Below are 23,202 nucleotides of genomic sequence, written 5' to 3'. Positions count from 1 at the left end.
CTGCATGTTTAGACATTCACTAGACACTTGGGCAAGTGAATGAGTAAATCCAAATGACTGAGAAGTATGATAGCAAGTCAGGCCCTGTGCAAGAACAAACGTGACCGCCAAGTAAGTAGGGTGATGCTGAGTAGGATTTGGTGTAAGGACAGTTTTTTTCCATATAAAAATATGTATTTAAAAAATTACATGGATGTTGTGTAGTAGGGAGGACAAAAAATGCACTGCAATTATTAACTGCTGCTTTTCTGCTTTTGTTTTCCAGATACCATTTGCTTTTGACTCAAGATGATTTGATGTCTTATAATAAGCTTATTAACCATGATGGCTACACAGACATTAAGCATAGACAGTTATCAAGATGGGCAACAAGTGAGAACTTAAGATTTATTCTGTTTTAATTACAGTCAGTTGACCTGCTACTAAAATACAAGCAATGCTTTGCATATTAATAGTTAACTTCCCTGAGATTGCAGTTTCAATTTTAGTATATTATTCATTTAATATATGTTTAAATTATTTCCTAAATAATACCAAGATTGCTAGTAATTTTGACTCTCCTAAATCAGACTTTCTTGGGCATTTTTTTAATAGAGCCACAGTCACTCCCTGGCCCAGCTGCCATGCCCCAAATACAGCTACAGCCTCAGCCCTCTCCTCGTCTGCTCTTTGCCTGGAGGTGAAAAAGGTCCAATTCCAAACCTCCTTAACTCCGTTTCCCCTCTTCACAATACAGACCAGGCGAAGGGCCTGGGCTGAGCTGTGTGTGGGGTAGGGTTACTCTGCCTTCTCTTTCTGTGCAGTCAGTATATGAACATAGCCTGTGGCCCTGGCCTGGTAGCTCAGTTGGTTAGAGCAGTGGTTGGCAAACTCATTAGTCAACAGAGCTAAATATCAACAGGACAATTGAAATTTCTTTTGAGAGCCACATTTTTTAACCTTAAACTATATAGGTAGGTACATTGTTATTAACTTAATTAGGGTCCTCCTAAGGCTTAGGAAGAGCCACACTCAAGGGGCCAAAAAGCCGCATGTGGCTCGTGAGGCGCAGTTTGCCGGCCACGGGGTTAGAGTGTCTCCTGTTATGCCAAGGTTGCAGGTTCGACCTCGGTTCAGGGCACATACAAAAAGCAACCAGTGAATGCATAAGTAAGTGGAACAGCAAAGTTGATGTTTCTCTCTCTCCCTTCTTCTGTCTAAAAGAAAAAAAAATAAAAAGAACACAGTCTGTGGTAAGCACCAGGAGGCCTAGGAATTTGCCTTTTTAATGTCAGTGTTAGCAGGGCCAGTGATGAACCCACAACCCAGGTACTTGCCGTTGACTGGGAACCAAACCTGTGACCCTTTGGTGCGTGGGCCGACACCACTGAACACACCAGCCAGGGCTGTGGGTGTGCTTTCTTCTTTTTAATATATATTGATTTCATAGAGGAAAGGAGAGGGGGAGAGAGAGAGAGAAACATCAATGATGAGAAAAAACCATTAATTCGCTGCTTCTTGCACGCCTCCTACTGGGGATCACAACCTGGGCATGTGCCCTGACCAGAAATTGAACTGTGACCTCCTTATTCATAGGTAGATGCTCAACCATTGAGCCACACTGGCTGGGATGTGGGTGGTTTCTTGACAGCCCTCCCACTGGCTGTAAGTTGTAGTTTTACCTGAAGCTACCCTGGTGTTTTATGTTCTGTGACCTGAAGGAATTGGGAAGGAGGGGGCTTACTGAGTCCTGTGCAGCCGCTCTTGGGACACCTGAAGTTTTGGGAATGCTCTGTGTGCTTCCAGTGGGGGCCATACCCTTTTTTTCTCAGGAGCTTGGGAGCTGATTTCCATTGAAGACATGCAGCTCTGCCTTTGCTTCCCACCTACCTCATAATCAGGAGGCAGGAACAGAATGCCAGGAGCTCTCTTCACACCCTCCTTGAAGATTTTATTTTATTTATTTATTCATTCATTCATTCATTTATTTTTGTTAATCCTCACACCTGAGGATATTTTTTTCATTGATATTTAGAGAGAGAGGAAGGGAAGGGGAGAGAGAGAGAGAAACAATGATGTAAGAGAGAGACACATCAGTTGATTGCCTCCCGCACAAACCCCGACCAGAGATGGAACTTGCAACCGAGGTACATGGCCTTGACCGGAATCGAACCCGGGACTCTTCGATCTGTGGGCTGATGTTCTATCCACTGAACCAAATCGGCTAGGGCCTCCTAGAGCAGTGGTTGCCAACTTTTCGGACCTCACGGACCACTGATTGGTGATCGCTGTCCTAGAGGATTTTAGTGCATCCGACCAATTGATCAAATCTGGGTAGGGTCAACTCACCCTAGGAAGTCACAGCCGCCCCATTGGTGAGACTCCAGGTGGGCTTCTGGTGGGCGGTTAGGACCTGAGTCTGGCCACCCCAGCCTTGCTGACTCTCATGTCTTTTCCTTGGTGGCCAGTTTTGCACCATTTCTGGTTTAGTTGCCGTTGCTTTTGTTTGCTTTTGTAGGCTTTAAAATCTTTTTAAGTGCTTTTTGCTTCTTATAGGAATTGAGGTAGAGAATTCTGTTTCAGCCTGCTCTTTTCACCTGTAAGTTCTTTGATATTTCCAAGTGACTAATGATGACTCCTCTCTCCTTGCTGACGCCTGACCTTAACAGCCCCCCTTCCCGCATTGCCTGGCACTCAGATCCCAGGCCCCCCTGCAACCTCCCCTAGTGCACTCCCCTCTGCCTTTACTCCAGGGCACTTCTCTGCCCTGTGGCCCTGGCTCTTCCCTTCACTCCCACCCACCCCCCTCCCTCAGGCAGCAGCTTGGCGAGCTCCTTCCTGTTCTGCAGGTCTTTGCCTGCTTCACCCCTTTCTTCGAAGACTCTCCTGCCTGCCATAGTTACTTACCACTGCAGCTTTCTCTGATCTTCTCTCCTTCCCAGCAATGATCACCTTCTGACATATTCTGTTAAGTGATAGTTTTCTGTGCTTATCCTTGTCTGTCTTCTTCCCTGTCTGTGCCCTGATACAGTGAGTATGCAGTGTAGTGCCAGGCACAGTGGGGGGTGGGAGCTGGTAGGTGAGGGGTGGTGAGCCCCTTGATTTTAATAGCTAAGCACTTCCTCACAACACAGAAAACTCTTTGAAAACATTATTTTATTTATTTTTAGAAAGAGGGGAAGGGAGAGAGAGACATTGATCTGTTGTTCCACCCATTTATGCACTCATTGGTTGATTCTTATATGTGCCCTGATTGGGGATTGAACTGCAACCTTAGCTTATTAGAATGACACTCTTAACTAACAGCTTCCTGGCCATGGCGAGAACATAAGCACTTAGTATTATTCAGTACACATATACCAAATTTACTTCACCATTCCTTCGAGGTTGAACATTTAGATTTCCCTTCTTTCACAGTCATTAAAAAAGAAACCTTGAAATAAATCTCTTAAGGCTTTTTTATAATACTGTCAGATTTTCCTCCAAAAAGACTGTGTTTGAGTGGGTATTAGTTTGTTGCTTTAGTGTTTTGTTTTTGGGGTTTTTTTGTTTGTTTGTTTGTTTGTTTTAAGAGAGAAAAACAATTTTCTAAATATACTGTGCCATTTAAAGGCACCAGAATGGAATTGTCACTCTGGACTATTGGAGAGCCTGGGTCTGAGGACTACTTCCTTGGCCATAGCACCTGGGTGTCAGGAAGGGATCATGATGGGACTCTCCCATCTCCTGGGGATGAGTACCCCACCCCAGTGCACCCAACATACTGCTTCCTTGAGGGCAGAGGCATGGCAGCTAGGGTTGAGCAGGGGTGGGAGATAATCTGCTCATGGATAATTACAAGTTTACTAAGCGGCAATTTTATTTCATATTTTTGTAAACTGAATTCTTTACATTTAAGAATTTAAATACTTTTTACCTAACTTACAACATAGCTAGTTTAAAGCAATTTAAATGATATTTTAAAGACTTCCTCTTATATTTAATACTATTTCTTTAAATACAACTGGTTTTTATTTTCTGAATAGAGTGACTTTTTAAAAGAATTTTATAGTTTATGTATTCCTGAAGTTTAAGCATAGATAAGGGAGAATTTCAGGCCTGTCAGAGACATGTAGCATATTGGATATGAGTTGTTTTTATGGACAATTTTGTTTACTCTTCTCTTACTGCAGTATTATCCAGCATGAGGCTATACTGCAGGCAGGCAGGCAGACAGTAAGATTGCATATGGACCAGTTCCCTTCAGTAATGTATGGTTGTTATGATTTTGAAAATCATAAGCATTTCACATATATCAGTCCTTTTTGTTTTTAAATGATTTGGAAATTTGACCTTTGGCCTTTTTTAAAACATTAACTTATAAAGGAGTTTGTGGGTGGTATCCATTTAAATTGTTGCCAATCACACAGCGGGCAGTTACCCTTCCCATTGCATTCCTGTTTGATAATAGAACACTTAATAGAAGTTTGTTTTTTGTTTAGTAACAAAAATTATCCTCCCCCTTTCACAGATGCAAGTAGTAACAGAGTTGAAAACAGAGCAAGATCCCAACTGCTCTGAACCAGATGTGGAAGAAGTGAGCCCTCCCCCTATGGGGTCCCAGACACCGATGGATGCAGACAAGCAGGCCATTTATAGGTAGCAAAGAGATGTGAAGCATGTGGGTTTTAAGAGGAATAATGAGAGTAGAAAACCTTGTTAAAGGGAACATGAGAGCTATTAGCTAGGCAGAGTAAGATTTGATGTGGTAACTACTAGGGTGAAGATTTTCTCAGATTAAGATGTTATTTCTAATACCTTTCTTTAAAAAAAGTTTTGGAATATAAATCACATTTTAGTTCACCTTGTAAAAAATAATATTCAGACCCAGATGATTTTACTGAAGAATTCTACCAACCTTATGAGAAAAAAGCAGCATGTCTACACAATCTCTTTCAGAAAATAGAAGATGAAGACTACTTCCCAATGCTTTTTACAAACTGAGCAACACTCTGATACCAAAGAAATCCAAAAAAATTCACAGATAATATGCCTCATGAATTTGGACATAAAAATCATCAATAAAATATTAGCAAATTGAATCCAGCAACAAAAATAATAGAATAATATATAATGACCAAGTGAAGTTTATGCCAGGAATGCAAGACTAGTTCACTGTTCAAAGATCAACCAATGAGATTCACAGTGTGATCATATCATTTGACAATCAACAGCTAATTAAAACTGTCAGCAAAGGGGAACTTTCTTAACCTGATGACAGGCAACTACAAAAACCCACAGCTCACATCAGACTTGATGGTGAAAGATGGAATACTTTCCCCTAAGGTTGGGGATGAGAGATGCCCACCCTAACTCTTCTTAATCAGCACTGTAATAAAAGTCCTAGCCAGTGCAGTAAGACAAGAAAAAGATTAGAAAGGAAGAAATAAAACTGGCTCAATGCACAAACGACATCATTGTCGACATAGAAAATCCCAGCATGTACCAAAAACCTTCCAGGTATATCGTGAATTTAATAAGGTCACAGGTTACACATGCAACACACAAAAACCAACCCTGTTTCTATATCTGTAACATATAATTGGAAACAGAAAACAAAAAGATAGTACATTTGCCAGAATTCCAAAAAACTTAGGTATAAATCTGTACCTATAAAATGCTGATGCAAGCAAATCAGAGACAACCTAATAAATGGCAGGACATACCATGTTTATGGATTCAGAGACTCAACATAATACAGATGTCTGTCCTCCTAAAATCAGGCTATAGACAATACGATTTTAATTAAATTTTATCAGGATATGTTTGTGCATATAGACAAGTTCTAAATTTTATATAGAAGTCAGAAGAACTAGATCAACTAAAACAATTTTGAAAAAGAATAAAGGAGGAATCAAGTCTATTTGATCTTAAAATTTGCAACCATGTTACAGTAATTAAGACACTGTGATATTTGTGAAGGGATAGACACATAGATAAATGCCACAGAGAGAGTCCAGAAATAAATCTACACAAATAGGATTTGATCTTTGGCTAAGTTGTGAAAACAATTCAATAAGAGAAAAGGTAGACTTTTCAACAAATGGTGTTAGAACAATAGGATATCTATATTCAGAAAAAAATATCCTTCACTTACTCTGACATCTTATACAAAAAGTTACTCAAAATGGACTATCGACCTAAATGTAAATTTTAAAACTGTAAAATTGGTACATCCATATAATGGATATTATTTGGCCATAAAGAAGGAATGAGGTACTGATACCTGTTACAGCATCAGTAAGTCTTGAAAACATGCTAAGTGAAAGATGTCAGACACAAAAGGTCACATCTTCTATTTATATATATATAAAAGGGTAATATGCAAATTGTCCCCTCGGGAGACCGGGAGTTCGACCGCTTGCTATGACGTGCACTGACCCCCAGGGATCGGCACTGAACAAAGCAAGGCCCCAGCTGGCAGCCGGGGAAGGAAGGCCTCGGCTGGCACCTGGAAGGCCCTGATCAGCCCTGATCAGCCCTGATCACCAGCCAGGCCTAGGGACCCTACCTGTGCATGAAGTTCATGCACCAGGTCTCTAGTATTATATGAACCTAGAGGCCTGGTGCATGAAATTCGTGCACTGGGGGGGGGGCAGTGTGTGTGTGTCCCTCAGCCAAGCCTGTACCCTCTCCAATCTTGGACCCCTCGAGGGATATCCATCCCATTCACAGTCCAGGACTGCTGGCTCCCAACTGCTCTCCTGCCTAATTGCCCCTAACCGCTTCTGCCTGCTGGCCTGATCGACGCCTAACTGCTCCCCTGCTGGCCCGATTGCCCCTAACTGCCCTCCGCTGCTGACCTAGTTGCCCCCAGCTGCCCTCCCCTGCAGGCCTAGTTGCCCCCAACTGCCCTCCCTGCAGGCCTGTTATCCCCCCAACTGCCCTCCCAGCAGGCCTGTTCCCCCCCAACTGCCCTCCCCTGCAGGCCATCTTGTGGTGGCCATCTTTGTCCACATGGGGGCAGCCATCTTGTGTGTTGGAGTGATGGTCAATTTGCCTATTACCTCTTTATTATATAGGATGTTTAGAATTGGCAAATCTATAGAGACAGAAAGCAGATTAGTGGTGGCCTGGGGATGGGACTTAGGGGTAAAGTAGAGAGTGACTGCTAATGGCTATAGAGTTTCTTTGGGGGATGATGAAAATGTTCTAAAATTGATTGTGGTGATGGTTACCCAACTTTGTGAATGTACTAAAAACCACTGAATTGTAAACTTTGAATGGATAAATTATATATTACATGAATTATATCTTAACGAAGTTGGTATGTCAAATAATGTGTGCATACATACATACCAAACATCCTCATGCCATATGTAGAGTGTACATTTTTTTTCTTTTTTCCCCAGGCATCCACTGTTTCCATTATTAGCTTTGTTGTTTGAAAAATGTGAGCAATCCACGCAGGGCTCAGAAGGTACAACTTCTGCCAGTTTTGATGTGGACATTGAAAATTTTGTAAGGAAGCAAGAGAAGGAAGGAAAACCCTTCTTTTGTGAAGATCCAGAAACTGACAATTTAGTGAGTAAATTTTTTATTCCAAATTTAAAATCTGTTCAATAAATTTTAAACTTCCAGTTAAAACTTTAGACTGTTTGCAGTTCTGCGAAAGGGGAGAATTGTACAACTCATGAGATAACGTGTGCGTGTGACTTGAATGTCTTCCAGCCTTCTCTCGTTACTTCTTCCTGTTATCAAATAAGCTGGCTCAGCCTCCATCTTAAATGGACCAGGGGATTCAGTTCTCTCCTGAACATTTGAAAGGTTCATTGGGGTTGACGTGTTCACCTGCCTTGCTTCTCAGGCAGCATGTTGATGCTCAGCTTCAGTCCTTGACTTTTCCTTGACCATGGACACATGACTGTGTTCTACAAGACAGCTCTGCCTTGAGGCTCACACTGATTCATGGTGGGTGACAAAGTTTGTTAAGACTTGGGAACCACCAGCACAGAGCAGGGACAGGCTCCGAGGCCCCCCATGATCTCCCTTGGTCTTTCTGTCTGAAGCCAATCTGTCTCATATAATGCCCTCCTTGTGGGTCCAGTGTTCTAAAATTCAGGGTTCTCTGTGCTTTCTGAAGGAAGGGAGAATTCTTTGGCGTTAACATCACTGCTGTACCTAAGGGGAGTGGTGCCATTCAGTACTGTGGAACACTTCAGCTGTGTCTGGGCTCCTCACTGGATTTCCATTGAAGCCTGCTATGCCAGCTCCCACATCAGTACCTTCATCAGGCTCTGGTCAGCAGAAAGGGTCTTTGGAAATCTCTTTCCTGACTAAACTGCCCAGGTCTTCATTGCTGTTGTTTAAATTTCTCATTACATATTCAGCCCTTATTGCCCAGTAATAGATTTTATAGGTGAGTTGTCTGACTTTGAGTCTGTCTCTTCATCTTTTGAATGGGACTGACAGTGCCTTCCCTTTTGGATTTAGGACCAGAGACTACTCTCTCTGCCTCTGAATCTGTCATACAGCCATCAGCGAGTGAGGGGCAGAAGTGGCCACAGTGGTCCCAGGCTGGCAGGGACCAAGGCTCTCCTGAGTGGTGTTAGAGCACAGGGCCTAGTAGAGCTGGATGCTTGGTATTCCTCATTATTGACTGGCTGGCTGATTGGTTCCCTCCACAAGTACTATGGATTACTATCCAAGGTCACAGGAGAAGGAGCTAAGGCAGGTGCTGCTTATGGCAGTGATGGCGAACCTTTTGAGCTCGGCGTGTCAGCATTTTGAAAAACCCTAACTTAACTCTGGTGCCGTGTCACAGACAGAAATTTTTTGATATTTGCAACCATAGTAAAACAAAGATTTATATTGTTGATATTTATTTTATATGTTTAAATGCCATTTAACAAAGAAAAATCAACCAAAAAATGAGTTCGCATGTCACCTCTGACACGCGTGTCATAGGTTCGCCATCACTGATCTAGGGCTACGCAAAGAGTTCTTAGACTTGACACCAAAAGCACAATCCATAAAAGGCAGAGTTGGTAAGCTGAACATTATTAAACTTAAGAACCATCTCTGAGGTGGATCTGGATACATCCCAGTTTATAGATGAAGCAGGAACAGAGTGAGGACTGGCAACTTGCCTGTAGGGCCTGAGGCAGTGGTGAAGCTGGCTGAGGTCTGCTGGTCCTGGTACTGTACTCGCTGAAGTTGCACTGGCATTGTCAGTCTTTCTGCATATCAGACAGAGCACGGGTCTGGTGCTGGGACGATTTGTCATTTTGCACAATATCTGATGTTATTCCACTTCTGTCACTGGCAATACAGATGGTGATGGCTGTGCAGGGTTCAGGCTAATAACTGAGAGTAGTTATGTGATGATGATTAAACTTAACATCATGCTGCCTTTTCCTTATCTCAAAGTCTTCATTTTCTCTGCTTTTAGATGGTAAAAGCAATCCAGGTTTTGCGTATTCATCTTCTTGAGCTGGAAAAGGTTAATGAACTCTGCAAAGATTTCTGCAGTCGATATATTGCTTGTCTAAAAACGAAAATGAACAGTGAAACTCTCCTGAGTGGAGAACCTGGAAGCCCGTACTCTCCTGTCCAGTCCCAGGTATTTATGTTTGGGTCCTGCTCTACTTCCTGGTTGCTGTAACATCTGCAAAGATGAACTGTGTTGATCCTGAGAACACCAGCCCTTTCAGAATCACAAGGCTGTCTTAATGGCTGTGCTGGCCTCTAGATCCCTGACGCTAGCCTGGGCTGAGAGTGAATTCCAAACACCGTCCATCTAGCTTCATACAGTGAATGCAGTGAGGCCCCGATCTGTATACTGGACCCTGGGCCCTATGTTTCTGGAGTTCCATCCATTTCTTTCTTTTTTCCTTTTTTAAAATATACTAGAAGCCCGATGCACAAAATTCATGCAAGGGGCTCAGCCTTCGTGGCCCCAGCTGTCTTGCAGCCCCACAGCCTGGCCCCCTACTCACTGGTTGTTCTGGAAGGTCATTCTGCTTTCCAGTCTAATTAGCATATTAGCTCTTTATTATATAGGAATTTTAAAAATTGTAACATATATGTCACAAAATGTACCATCCTAACCATGTTTAACTACAGGTTTTTTAAAAATATATTTTATTGATTTTTTACAGAAAGGAAGGGAGAAGAATAGAGAGTTAGAAACATTGATGAGAGAAAAACATCGATCAGCTGCCTCCTGCACACCCTCTTACTGGGGATGTGCCCACAACCAAGGTACATGCCCTTGACTGGAATCGAACCTGGGACCTTTCAGTCTGCAGGCCGACGCTCTATCCACTGAGCCAAACCAGTCAGGGCTAACTGTACAATTTTGTGGCATTAAGCACATTAACATTGTTGTGCAACCATCACCACCATCCATTTCCAGAACTTTCCATCTTCCCAAACCGAAATCTGTCACCATTAAATACTAACTTCCATTCCCCTACCCCAGCCCCTGGCACCCACCAGTCTACTTTCTGTCTGTATGAATTTGACTCCGTTAAGGACCTTATGTAAGGGGAATCATTTGTCCTTTTCTTAAAAAAATATATGTCTTATTTATTTCAGAGAGGAGGAGGGGTAGGAGAGAGGGATAGAAACATTAATGATGAGAGAGAATCATGGATTGGTTTCCTCCTGCACGCCCCACACTGGGATCAAGCCTGCAACCCAGGCATGTGTCCTGCCAGGAATCAAACCATGACCTCCTGGTTCATAGGTCGACGCTCATCTACTGAGCCGTACCAGCTGGGCTGTCCTTTTGTATTTGGCTTATTTCGCTCAGCATATGTCCTCAAGGTTCCTCTATCTTGGAGCCCTATTATATTGTAGCCACTCTGATAGATTGTAGTGACATTCATTGTGTTTGTAACTTACATCTCCCCGGTGGCTAGTGATGCTGACCATCTTTTTATGTGCTTATTTTCCCTCTGTATATCCTCTTTGGTAGAATGTCTTCTCACATCTTTTGCCCAATTTCTAATTGGATTTTTTTAAACTGTTGACTTTTGAGAGTATTCCAGATACTAGTCTTTTATTGGCTATACATTTTTCAAATATTTTTTCCAAGTCTGGAGCTTATTTTTCTTTTCTTTTTTAAAATATATTTTATTGATTTTTTACAGAGAGGAAGGGAGAAAGAGAGGGATAAAGAGGTAGAAACATCGATGAGAGAGAAACATCAATTCAGCTGCCTCCTACACACTCCCCACTGGGGATGTGCCCACAACCAAGGTACATGCCCTTGACGGGAATTGAACCTGGGATTCTTCAGTCCGCAGGCTGACGCTCTATCCACTGAGCCAAACCAGTCAGGGCTGGAGCTTATTTTTCATTCTCTTATCAGTGTCTTTTGCAGAGCAAGCATTCCCCCACTGCCCGTCTTTATTTTATTTTATTTATTTAAAATTTTTATTTCCCATCCATCCACCTCACCTCCCTTTTAGCAACCATTAGCTTGTTCTCTATATCTTTGGGTCTGTTTTTTTGTTTATTCATTTGTTTTGTCCTTCTAGGTTCTGCATATGAGTGAAATCATATGGTATTTGTCCTTCTCTATCTTTTTTATTTTATTTTGCCTAATAACCTTTAGGTTCATCCATGTTATCTCAAATGTCAAGATATCATTATTATTATTTTTTTAAATATTTTATTGGTTTTTTACAGAGAGGAAGGGAGAGGAATAGAGAGTTAGAAACATCGATGAGCGAGAAACATCGATCAGCTGCCTCCTGCACGCCCCCTACTGGGGATGTGCCCGCAGCCAACGTACATGCCCTTGACCGGAATCAAACCTGGGACCTTTGAGTCTGCAGGCCGACTCTCTATCCACTGAGCCAAACCGGTTAGGGCAGATATCATTATTTTTATTGCTAAATAATAAAATTCCATTGTATATATGTACGCATCTTTATCCACTCAGTTATTGCTTCCATATCTTGTCTGTTATAAATAACTACAGGCCCAGTGCACAAAATTCATGCAAGAGTAGGCTTTCCTTCCCCCTGGCTGCCAGCACTGGCTTCCCTCTGGCACCCGGGACCCGGGCTTCCCTCACAGCCCTGGCTTCATCCGAAAGGATGTCCGGTCTAATTAGCATACTATGCTTTTATTATTATAGATTATTATAGATGCTGCAGTGAACATAGAGGTGACTATATCTTTTTTAATTAGTGTTTTTGTTTTCTTGGGATAAATACCTAGAAGTGAAATTGCTGGGTCACATGGCAGTTCTATTTTTAATTTTGGGGGGAACCTCCATACTGTTTTTCATGGTGGCTGCACTAATTTGCAGTCCTACCAACAGGGCATGAGGATTCCCTTTTCTCCACATTTTTGCCAACACTTGTTTATTGATTTATTGATGATAGCCATTCTGACTGGTGTGAGGTGATAATCTCATTGTGGTTTTAATCTACAGCTCCCTGATGATTAGTGATGTTGAACATTTTTTCATTTGTTTGTTGTCCATTTGTATGTTCTCTTTATAAAAACGTCTATTCAGTTCTTCTGCCTTTTTTTAAAATTGGATTTTTTTGGTGTTAAGTTATATGAGTTCCTTATGTATTTTGGATATTAACCTCTTATCAGATGTATCATTTGTGAATATCTTCACCCATTTAGTAGGTTGTCTTTTTGTTTTGTTGATGGTTTTCTTCACTGTTCAAAAACTTTTTAGTTTGATGTAGTCCCATTTGCTTATTTTTCTCTTTGTTTCTCTTGCTTGAGGAGATATATCCACAAAGATATTACTGGACCAATGTCAAAGAGTTTACTACCTATGTTTTCTTCTAGAGTTTTATGATTTCAAGTCTTACATTTAAGTCTTAAATCCATTTTGAGTTTATTTTTGTAAATGGTTTAAGAAAGTGGTACCATTTTATTTTATTTTTCATATATCTGTCCAGTTTTCCCAGCAGCACTTAATGAAGACTGTCTTTACCTCATTGTATATCCTTACCTCCTTTGTTGTAGATTGACTGTATAAGCAAGGATTTATTTCTGGACTTGCTATTCAACATTTTTTAAAATTGATAATTCCTACTTACCAATTTTTCCCTTTATGAGTCATGATTTTGGTGTCAAGTTTAAGAACGCTTTGCCTAGCCTTAGATCCCAAAGATTTTCTCTCATTATTTTTCCTTAAGTTTTATATTTTACATTTAAATCCATGATCAGTTTTGAGTTAACTTTTGTATAAAGCATGAGGATTTTGGCTGAGGTTCATTTGTTTGCCTCTAGATGTCCAGTTGTCCAGCACCATTTGTTAAAAAGACTCCTTCCTCCATTGAATTGCTTTTGCACCTTGTGAAAAGTCAGTTGGGCATATATATAAGATTTATTTCTGTGTCTTGTGTTCTGTTCAGATTTATATATCTATACCATATAGTTTTGATTACTGTATTATATAATCTCAAAATTCAGTAGACTGGTTACTCTCACTATTCTTTTTCAAAATATTATTTTCTCAAAATATTTGAGCTATTTCTAGTTCCTTTGCCTTTCCATATAAATTTTAGAATAATCTTGTCTCTATCTACAAGAAAAATGTACTAAGATTTTGATAGGAATTGCATTAAACCTGTATTTTGTTTTGGGGAGAATTGACATCTTTACTATGTTAACTCTTTCAGCTCACACACATGGTGTGTCTCCCCATTCATTTACTCTTCCTATGATTTCTTTCATTAGTTCTCAACATATGAGTCCTGCACATGTGTTTTTAGAATTATACCTAAGTATTTTTGTGTGTGTTTTTGAGCAATTGTAAATGGTATATTTTTAACTTGTGTCATGCGAGTTTATAGAAATGCAGTTGGTTTTTAAATGTTTATCTTGTATCCTATGGCCTTGCTGAACTCACTTAACTAGTTTTAGGAGTCCTTTATATAGAGTCATTAGGACTTTCTGCCTATTTAGTCATGTCATCTGCAAATAGGGACAGTTTTGTTTCTTCCTTTGTGATCTGTATACTTTTTATTTCATTTTCTTGCCTTATTGCATTGGCTAGAACATCTAGTACTATCTTGAATAGGATTGGTGAGAGCAGGAATCCTTTGCTTGTTCCCAATCTTATGGGGAAAGTATTCAGCCTTTCACTATTAATTTTTATCTTAATGGTAGTTTTCCCCCTAGATGCTCTTTATCAAATTGAGGAAGTTCCCCTCCTATTTTTCTGAGAGTTATATTGAATTTTTTCAAATGCACGGATTGATATGATTATGAGATTTTTATTTTTTAGCCTGTTAATATGGTAGGTTACATTGAGTTTTTTTAATATTGAGCAAATCTTGAATTCCTGGAATAAACTGCACTTGGTCATGGCATGTAATTCTTTTTATATGGATTCCTGAATTTTCTTCTAATTGCTAATATTTTGTTAAGCATTTTTGTGTCTATATTGAGGGATATTGGCCTGTAATCTTTTTTGGTGCAGTCTTCATCTGTCTTTGGTATTGGGATAATACAAGCTTCAGAAAATGAATTGGAGAGTATATCCTGTTCTTCTGTTTTTTAGGGAGGTGTTAGAATTGGTATTAATTTTTCTCTAAATTTTGATAGAATTCTTCAGTGATATTACCTGGACCTGGAGATTTCTTTTTTTGGAGGTTTTTAAATTACAACTTTAGTTTCCTTAATAGTTATAGGGCTATTCAAATTATCTATTTCATATTGGATTTTGTCTACTATGTCAAGTTTATATGTTGAGTTCATGGTATTCCTTTTTCTCCTTTTGATGTCTATAAGGTCTTCAGTGATCTCCCCTGTTTCATTTCTGATATTGGTAGTTTGTCTTTTTCTGTTCGGCTTACTAGAGGTTTGTCAATGTATTGATCTTTTCAAAGAACTTGTTCTTTATTCTCTGTTGTTTTTCTGTCTTCAATTTCATTGTTATCTGCTTTGATCTTTATTATTTCCTTTTGCTTGCTTTGATTTTATTTTGTTCCTCTTTTTCTAGTTTATTGATATATGAGGTTGGATTATTGATTTGATAGCTTTATTCTGACCAAGTTAATGTAGCCTACTTTGTGTGTACCTGCCAAAGCTTACACATTCACATTGTGCAGTGGCCCACAGAGCAATCGCCTCTGGATGATATTCATTTATGCTACCTAACTGCTCAAATATCTGGGTGCCTGCATGTAACAGACCTCACCTCACGCGAGATGCCAGGTATAGGGATCCTTTCCCTTGTGAACCACAAACCCAGCCATCAGTCCGTGGGTAAATTTGCCCATTTGGATCTAATGTCAGATCATTGGAATCTCTGATGAGGTATTTACAAATGTTTGCATGGAGCGTGCTGTGGGCCAGCCTAGGCCCAGTACTCCACACACAATGGACACACAGGGAGGTGGGGCTCAGATGTGCACTGTGCTGAGGTCGGGGTGATAGGAAGCTATGTGGGCCCAGGGGTGACTCCCATCACCACTTAGAGCCTCCCAAGCCTGTGGGATAAGCTTCTGAAAGCACTCATACATTCAAGGAGGCATTGGTTCTTAGAAAATCAAGAGTCTGGGCCAAATTGAATGGGAAAGTTGTGTGATAGGATTAGGTAATTTTGGTCTTCCTACTCATACCTCCAAGACTGTAAGGTGTGGTTACTATGCAATGAGATGAAAGATAATCTTTGGAAGCCAAATTTAAACTAATATCTTAATCGATTAGTTTAATCAATTAAACTTAATATCTGTACCGATCATCACATTTAATATTCAGTCAGACTTCCCTCTCCTGGTTTCCAGATACATAGAGCCTGCTTCATGGAAGGTTTATCATCTGATTGTGCTCTTTGCCTCAAGCATCTCCTTTATTTATAATGCCATTATACCACTTGTTACGAAGTTTTAAATATGGGTGCTCTGTTTTCTAATAATCCCTTCCTGTGTATTTCTGACTTACAGCAGATTCAAAGTGCCATCACAGGCACTCTCAGCCCCCAAGGAATTGTGGTGCCTGCATCCGCGCTGCAACAGGGTAATGTAACTATGGCAACAGTGGCAGGTATGGCGATGGAAAAAAGGACACCTTTTCCTTGAGCTTTTGCAGAAAAAGTCCTTCATAGTAGAATGGAGTCTTGCATAAACATAATTTTTAATTAATGCCAGTTCCCTAATAGGAGTCCCAAAATCTAGGCTTCTTTGAATGCTTGTTTCTTGTTAATTCTCAATGACAAATACTTTATGCAAATTGTTTCCCTACCAAAAAATGTTGGGAAGAAAGGTTTTGTATAAGAGTTGAAACTATATAGCAAAAACTAATTGTAATTTCCAAATAACTGTTTGTAAATGTGCTCTTAGCAGTACCTGAAAAATCTTAAGTTGTGTCATTAATTGATGACAAGCAAATAAAAATGCAGTCTTAGTCTTGATCTAACTTATATGATAAAACCATCACAGGAAGGGGACAGATTTTCAAGTTCCCTGTTGCACCTAGAACATTGCAAATACAAGACCATCATGAAAATATAAGGAGGGGAAGCAATTTACACTAAAAACCCCTTGTAATAGCACAAAGGGAAACCTCCACAGCAAAATAAAGCACATTTGACCAAAAAGAGAAGCTTAATACAAATATTTGTCATCTGGTCCTTTGATATGTTCTAATTGTGAGGGAAGTAGAAAACGGGGGCAAGCAAAAGGCAAGGAAGTGCAGACCCTCTGACCCGGCCGTGCCCTGTGCACTGTTGTCAGGACAGTAGGGATGCCCGTCAGCATAGTGTCACCTGGGCACTGCTTGTGCAGTGAGTTCGCTTTGATAATTTACAGTGACAAGTCAGCAAGCAAAGTATCAATCATTTGAAGTGATGTAAAAAGCTCATCAAACTAGAGATTTTATTTCTTTCATAGTATAGTGAGAAGATTGGTCTTAAATCATTGAGACATAAATTTAATTTTTTTTCTTCTTCCTTTTTGAGGTGGCACAGTTTATCAGCCTGTTACAGTCGTCACTCCTCAAGGCCAAGTAGTGACACAGGCGTTGTCCCCTGGGACAATCAGGATCCAGAACTCCCAGGTGTGTGAGCCATTTGGCAGGATTGGGGGGCGGGGGAAGTGTTGCACAGGTGTGGAAGTGCAGGTGGCGGCAGGCTAGAGCCATTCTCTCTGGGTGAAGATAACTTATCTCATACTCGCTCTCCTACAGCGACCTCCAGTTAATCTGAATGTCAGTATTTTGTTTCTTTTTTACTCTTCACATCTATCATTGTAAAGTTGCAAAGTTCAGAAAAGTCTAAGGAGGCAGAAAAAAAGTCATCTGTTATTCCTTCCCTTAAACAACCACTGTTCTCCAATCTAACACTGCTTGTGTAGTTGTCTCTGCACCAGGAGATTTGAAGCCATGTGGACATGTCCTTCTCCCCCCCCACCCCCTCCCTCCCCTCCAGGCCCCAGCAGAACCGCAGGCAGGTTTTTGAGACCATGCCTAGCTGCCCCGCACCTCCAGCATGAGAGTATTGGCTGGGTTTTGGGCCTGTGTGCTCTGAAAAACTGTTCTTGGTCTTTCTGCTGTGCTTCTGCTGAGCCAGACCAGGGCTCCAGGGTGTCCAGGGCACTTGCTTAATGCCCCCCCACACCCTGGTGAGAAATCTGAAAGAGGGCTCCCCTTTTTTCTCTGTACGCTGCCCACTGGGGGCACTGCTTCAAGAAGGCTGGTCTGCTGCTCCTCCCTGTGGCCCACTAGCTCCCAGAGCAGAGAGGCACTTCCAGGGCAGAAGCGACAGCTGGAAATGCAGTGACATGCCAATACCTTGGGATGGTCCTACCCTCTCTGTGTCTTTGGTAAGATGAGATTGAACTTGGTGGTCCTCCAGACCCCTCTAAGTTCTGGACACACACACACACACACATATACTCACACATACGCACTCACTCATACACGCACACACTTTTACATTTAGCTGGGTTTAAATAAGAAAGTGTTTCTGTTACCCGTTCTTATTTAAGAGCGTTGATTCCCTCTGTATGTTAGTTGCTTGTCTTTGGCCTGTGCATATATTTTCTATATTCTTAACCACTTTGAGACCCCGCCTTGGGGATGTGGGTGTTTTTGAGGGGGCCTGGGGTGTGTGTGAGCTGGCACAGCCGGTCTGGGGTTCCCGTCTTTGAATTCATGGAAGGTTTTGTTGGACAGGCACACTGGGGCTGTTCAGGGCTGAGTGGTTGTGAGGCCTCAGAGTTTAGGTGACTTCCCAGTAAGCAGAGGGGTGAGAGGAACTAGGCCCACCCATGCTGGCCCTGGGTCCTCGACCACTCTTCTTTCCCTGTAGCTTCCCGTTCACAGTGGTGTAAGCACAGAGCAGGGCCTGGTTTGCAGTGTTGCCTAGTATTAAAGTGAACTGTTCTTGCTCTGGCCGGTGTGGCTCTGTTGGTTGGGCATTATCCCTTGCACTGAAAGACTGCCAATTCGATGCCGGGTGGGGACACATGGCCAGGTTGTAGACTTGATCCCCGGTATGGGGTGTCTACAGGAGGCAGCCTATCAATGTTTTGTTCTAGCATCCATGTTTCTCTCCCTTCCTCTCTCTCTAAAAATCAGTAAAAATATTTTTTAAATGTTTTTCTTTAATATATTTTATTGATTTTTTTTACAGAGAGGAAGGGAGAGGGATAGAGAGTTAGAAACATCGATGAGAGAGAAACCTCAATCAGCTGCCTCCTGCACACCCGCAGCCAAGGTACATGCCCTGACTGGAATCGAACTCAGGAACCCACAGTCTGCAGGCCGATGCTCTCTGCACTGAGCCAAACCGGTTAGGGAAGTAAAAATATTTTTGAAAAATAAAGTGAGCTATTCTTAGAGGAAAACTTTTAAAAATAAAATGCCTCACTTATATACTAGAGATTCATTTGTCCTGCTGTTTGAAAAGGAAGTTTCCTAATTAACTGAATTTTCTTAGACAAAAATTACTAGTTTAAATAGCAAACATACAAAGTTTGGATTATTTCAGTAGAACACCTTGTCATGTTTAATGTGACATCACTCCCCAGGTCCCTTTGGCAGATCCCCAGTGAGGGTACCTCCCTGCTTCTGCCTGGGTGCTGCCCCTGCTCTGGTCCACAGTGGCCACGGTGCCCCACTCTGCCCTTGTCCTTACCTGTCCTGTCCTCCCTGTTGTTATTGCTTCCCATGTGGCTGGCTGGAAAGCCAGAGAAAAGAGCTGCTCAGGTTTCTAACAGAAGAATAGACCTGATAGAGGCCTTGGTGGGGTGTTCTTTGAATAAAACCAGAATGTTATATGTATGATTCTGTCACAGCTGTTTAGGCTGCTCTGGGCTATTTTTTTCTTCTTTTTGTTGGGCAAAGTTTGGGTTCTTATGCTTCAGATAATTAGAGTGAGTAATTTACTAGCAGGTGCTTCTGTTGTTGTGTCAGAAACTCTCAGGGTTGGTTTTGTCCAGAGAATTGGTATTATCACGACTCTTGTTACTCTGGTGGTGGCATTACACAGGTGGACCTCGGCGGCACAGCAGTGTGGTGGCAGTCCTGGATGTGTCTGTGCCATCCCATCCCTCCCCCCCAGGACGGGTCCCTGCCCACTGTGGGGCCGGGGGATGCACATGGCAGGGGAGGGGGGGGCGGAGTGGGAATTTAGCCCAGCATCGCCCAGCTCCCTGGAAAGAATCTGCACGGTGGGGAAGTGGGCGTGGTTCGGATTCTCACTTCCTACTGCATTTCTAGGGAAAAGTGTTTTATTATACTTCTAATACAAACCCATTTAAAAACATTTTTGAGAAAAGGAGAAGCAACCAAGCGGTGAGAAGTTGATGTCTCTCCCTCCCCTTCTCCCCTCCACTTTGCCTGGCAGTCTTACTTCTACTATCTTAGTCAAGTTGCCATGTCATAGGTCGGTGTCCAATGTGCTGAAAGGCTCAGGTCAGATGGCAGGGGTTCCTGTGCTGCCCTCTGTGCCTCCCTCCCGTCCCCCAGTGGCCTTAGACAACCACTGTCAGGTCTTTTAGCCATTTCTTCTATTTCTTCCCTCCATGTTTATAAATAATGACCTTTTCTTTTAACTCACCTCTTAAAACATCTAGTTTTGGCTTCATAGTGGTCAGGGAGCCAGGACATGTGAAAAGACAGGTCCTCCCCATTCATTTCGAGTGGACTATAGTCAAGTCTGTTTTCAGTGTTAACATCATGTAAATACTGGGTTCTACTGAACTGAGTGTCTAACCATGGTGGCAGCACTTTTCCAGTTCAGATGCATGCTTCTCCCCGAGCTAATCACTATTTTATTTTCCCCCCTTTGCTCAGTGTCCCTGGTATCGATGGCCAAATCCTCCAGTATTCTCTGTGATTCCCCACCCACCCAGCCTGGGTAACACATCAGGACCAGTACCGCCCCGGAGCTCTCGGCCCTCCTGGTGTCTGGTCTCCAGGCTGCTCTGTCCAGGGCCAGTGTAGCACACATCCTCGGCCTTTCCTTTGACACCACCTTGAGGATCCCCTTCTCTTGGAGCCCACGTCTTCTACTTTCTGGCTTTACTGCCCCCTTTGATAACTTCCGGAGAAAATGTGCATACGAAGTACATTTTGCTGAGACTTTGCAAATCTAAAAGTCACTTGATTTTGGTCCCGTACTTAATAGGCAGTCTGTGTACATGTGCAGGTCCAGGTGAGAGTCACTTCCCCGAAGATGGGGAGGCATTTCATCATGTGTTCCAGTGAAAGGGCTGCCTCTGAGAAGCTTGGTGGTAGCTCTGTTTTCCAATCTTGCGTTTCCCCCTCTTTTAGATGCTTCTCTTTTCTCAAAGTTTTTGGTGCTGAGCACTGCAGAAGGACTTCATATTTTATGTTCTGGGACATTTCCTTGAACTCTCTGTGACAGCCATTCTCCCCACATTCTTTTTCTAGGGCCCTTAAACTGACCATTAGCCCTTCTGAACCATCTCTTGTTTTTTCCTTTCTTTTTTTTAAAAATATATTTTATTGATGTTTTTCAGAGAGGAAGGGAGAGGGATAGAGAGTTAGAAACATCGATGAGAGAGAATCATCGATCATATGCCTCCTGCACACCCCGCACTGGGGATGTGCCCGCAACCAAGGTACATGCCCTTGACCGGAATCAAAACTGGGACCCTTCAGTCCGCAGGCCGACTCTCTGTCCACTGAGCCGAACCGCTTAGGGCTGTTTTTTTCTTTCTTTATTGATTAAGGTATTACATATGTGTTCTTATCCCTCTATTGTCCCCCCCACCCCCCATCCCCGCTCATACCCTCACTCCCCTGGTGTCTGTGCCCATTGGTTATGCGTATATGCATGCATACAAGTCCTTTGATGAACCATCTCTTGATATCTGTGAATTTTTATATTTGTATTCCCATTGCCAACTTTTTGCCTACTTTCTGATTTTCTTTTATCTTCAAACCCCTCTATAAAGTTTAAAATCTTCAGCATTGTTTTAATTTCTAATATTCTTCTTTACTTCCTTTACCCTGCATCCTATTTTTGGTTCATGGTGGTTGAAGTTTTCTTTGATTTCGGCATGTTTTTTGTTTTCTCTGCATCTCAGAGTTTATTCACTTTGGTGTCTGATTTTTGTGATGGAGGCTTTCTTTCAAGTGTTTGGGGACACTTGGTTGCCCTTTTCAATGTAAACATGAAAGCTGTTCGGTGCTTGTCAAGTGCTGGGCTGTGGCAGGCACTCTGCCAGCCCTCAGTCATTTCTTCCTTAGTTTCTCTGGAGAAGGGCTCTCTGATCACTGCATAGGTCAGGGGCAGGAGAGACTGGGGTCTCCCGTTTTGTGTGCAGACTTTCCTCACCCCTCTTTCTAGCCCTGCCCCTCACTCCCGCACTCCAGCCATGCTCATGTGCCAAATCTGCAACATCTGGTCTGTTTCTTTGGGAAAGGAACCTTGAGCCTCCTGCAGGGGATGGGGACAGAGTAGTTATCTGCCAAGGATGATGGGGGGAAGTTGAGGGCCTTACTGCTTCTTAAACGGACTTTCAGCCACTTTCCTAGGCTTTAAAAATCCCATGTTTGGTCCAGTCCCAGGCTTTGCTCGAGCCTAGTAGGGTGAATGGGCCTTTACATGCTCTTCTCTCTGGCCTTGGTTGGCATCCCCAGCGCCTCCAAAGGCATCCTCAAAGTGGAGTCACGGGCCGTCCCTTGTCACGTAGCCTATTTATGAGCCTGCCTTTGCTTTAACCGGCACAGAAAAGCAACCCTGAAGCACATGTCAGGTTTCATGAAGAACATCGCATATTAAATGGGGAAAGATAGGGCAAACAAGCTAAATTTTGGCCCTGGTACTTTGGAATTAGTTTTAAAAGTTCATTTTTCATTCTTTTCCTTGTACATGAACATTAGCATACAGGTGGTGCTTAATACCATTTGCTTTCACTCCTTTAACGAACAAATACATTCCAAAAAACAATTCTGCCCTCAGTTATATCTTGAATTTTAAGAAATTTTAGATACAATTAGTGGTCGTCATATCTCCTTCAAGTCATAAATTCCATGTCTTTTTAGATGTTGGTGTTCTGGTTTTTTAAGAATATATCCCAAATGATGTAAATCCAGAGGAAATACAAATAAAATGGTGAAAAAGTGAATTTCCAAATCCTTTAAACTATGTTTATGAGTACATTCTACTGGAACGGACCTGTAGAAGCTGATGCTCGTTTGTCTGTAGAGTGAGATTCACATGTAAGCTCTGAATTAAAGCACGGGAAACAGCAGAGATGCCCCTGGTGTGTCCATGCCGAGGCCCTAGCGAGCCGTGCAATGGACGCTTGAACAGCCCGTGTTTGCATTTATGCGCAGGCGTATAGGAGGACCCGTACAGTTCAAACCCGCGTTGTATAAGGGTCCCAGGCATCTGTTTTCTTCCCTGGTCCCTGCAGTGACCACTGTGACACCCTCTCTGCAGGCAGGCTGGGAGAGAGGCTGAGCCCGGGAAACATGCCTGGCGCGGGCAGGGCTGGCGACATCAAGTCTTTTCTCAGGTTTGCAGGAGACATTCATCTAAGAACTGTTGTGTGCACCTTTCCTATTGAAATGGAATGACAGAAAGTGCTGTATACTTTCCTCAGGGGGGGGGAGTTCTGTTCCCGTGGCTGTGGAGGCCCCTGCAGCGGCCGTCACCACAGCCGTCGCTTTGTGATCTCTCTGTTGCACTTTGTGTGTTGCTGTTTGCTTCCCCCCTGTTCAGCTGGCATGGCCTCCTTTAGTTAGGGGTGCTTTCAGCTCCCCTGTGCATTCTCAGTG

The 23,202-nt window shown here is 42.3% G+C and overlaps 1 protein-coding gene and 1 pseudogene across 22 annotated transcripts in view; one reads left to right on the top strand and one right to left on the bottom strand.

Moving 5' to 3' along the window:
* PKNOX1 (PBX/knotted 1 homeobox 1) overlaps positions 1–23,202 on the top strand; it is a 53,106-nt gene that overhangs the window by 19,497 nt on the left and 10,407 nt on the right. For 16 of the 22 annotated variants that reach the window (XR_004974236.1, XM_036351450.1, XM_036351443.1 and 13 more), the window contains 6 exons: positions 266–372; positions 4,490–4,617; positions 7,371–7,542; positions 9,410–9,580; positions 15,894–15,993; positions 16,907–17,004. Coding sequence is in view for 21 of the 22 variants with exons in the window: in XM_036351450.1 (XP_036207343.1) it covers positions 322–372; positions 4,490–4,617; positions 7,371–7,542; positions 9,410–9,580; positions 15,894–15,993; positions 16,907–17,004 (720 nt within the window). In the remaining variant the exon portion in view is untranslated. The remainder of the gene's footprint in view (positions 1–265; positions 373–4,489; positions 4,618–7,370; positions 7,543–9,409; positions 9,581–15,893; positions 15,994–16,906; positions 17,005–23,202) is intronic. The other 6 variants (XM_036351453.1, XM_036351463.1, XM_036351458.1 and 3 more) reach the window with 5 other exon arrangements.
* LOC118678013 lies at positions 711–835 on the bottom strand (annotated as a pseudogene).

Source organism: Myotis myotis, unplaced genomic scaffold, assembly GCF_014108235.1.
Source record: "Myotis myotis isolate mMyoMyo1 unplaced genomic scaffold, mMyoMyo1.p scaffold_m19_p_2, whole genome shotgun sequence".
Taxonomy (NCBI): domain Eukaryota; kingdom Metazoa; phylum Chordata; class Mammalia; order Chiroptera; family Vespertilionidae; genus Myotis; species Myotis myotis.
The sequence above is the reverse complement of the archived record's forward strand: the minus strand, read 5'-3'. Positions and strand labels throughout refer to the sequence as shown.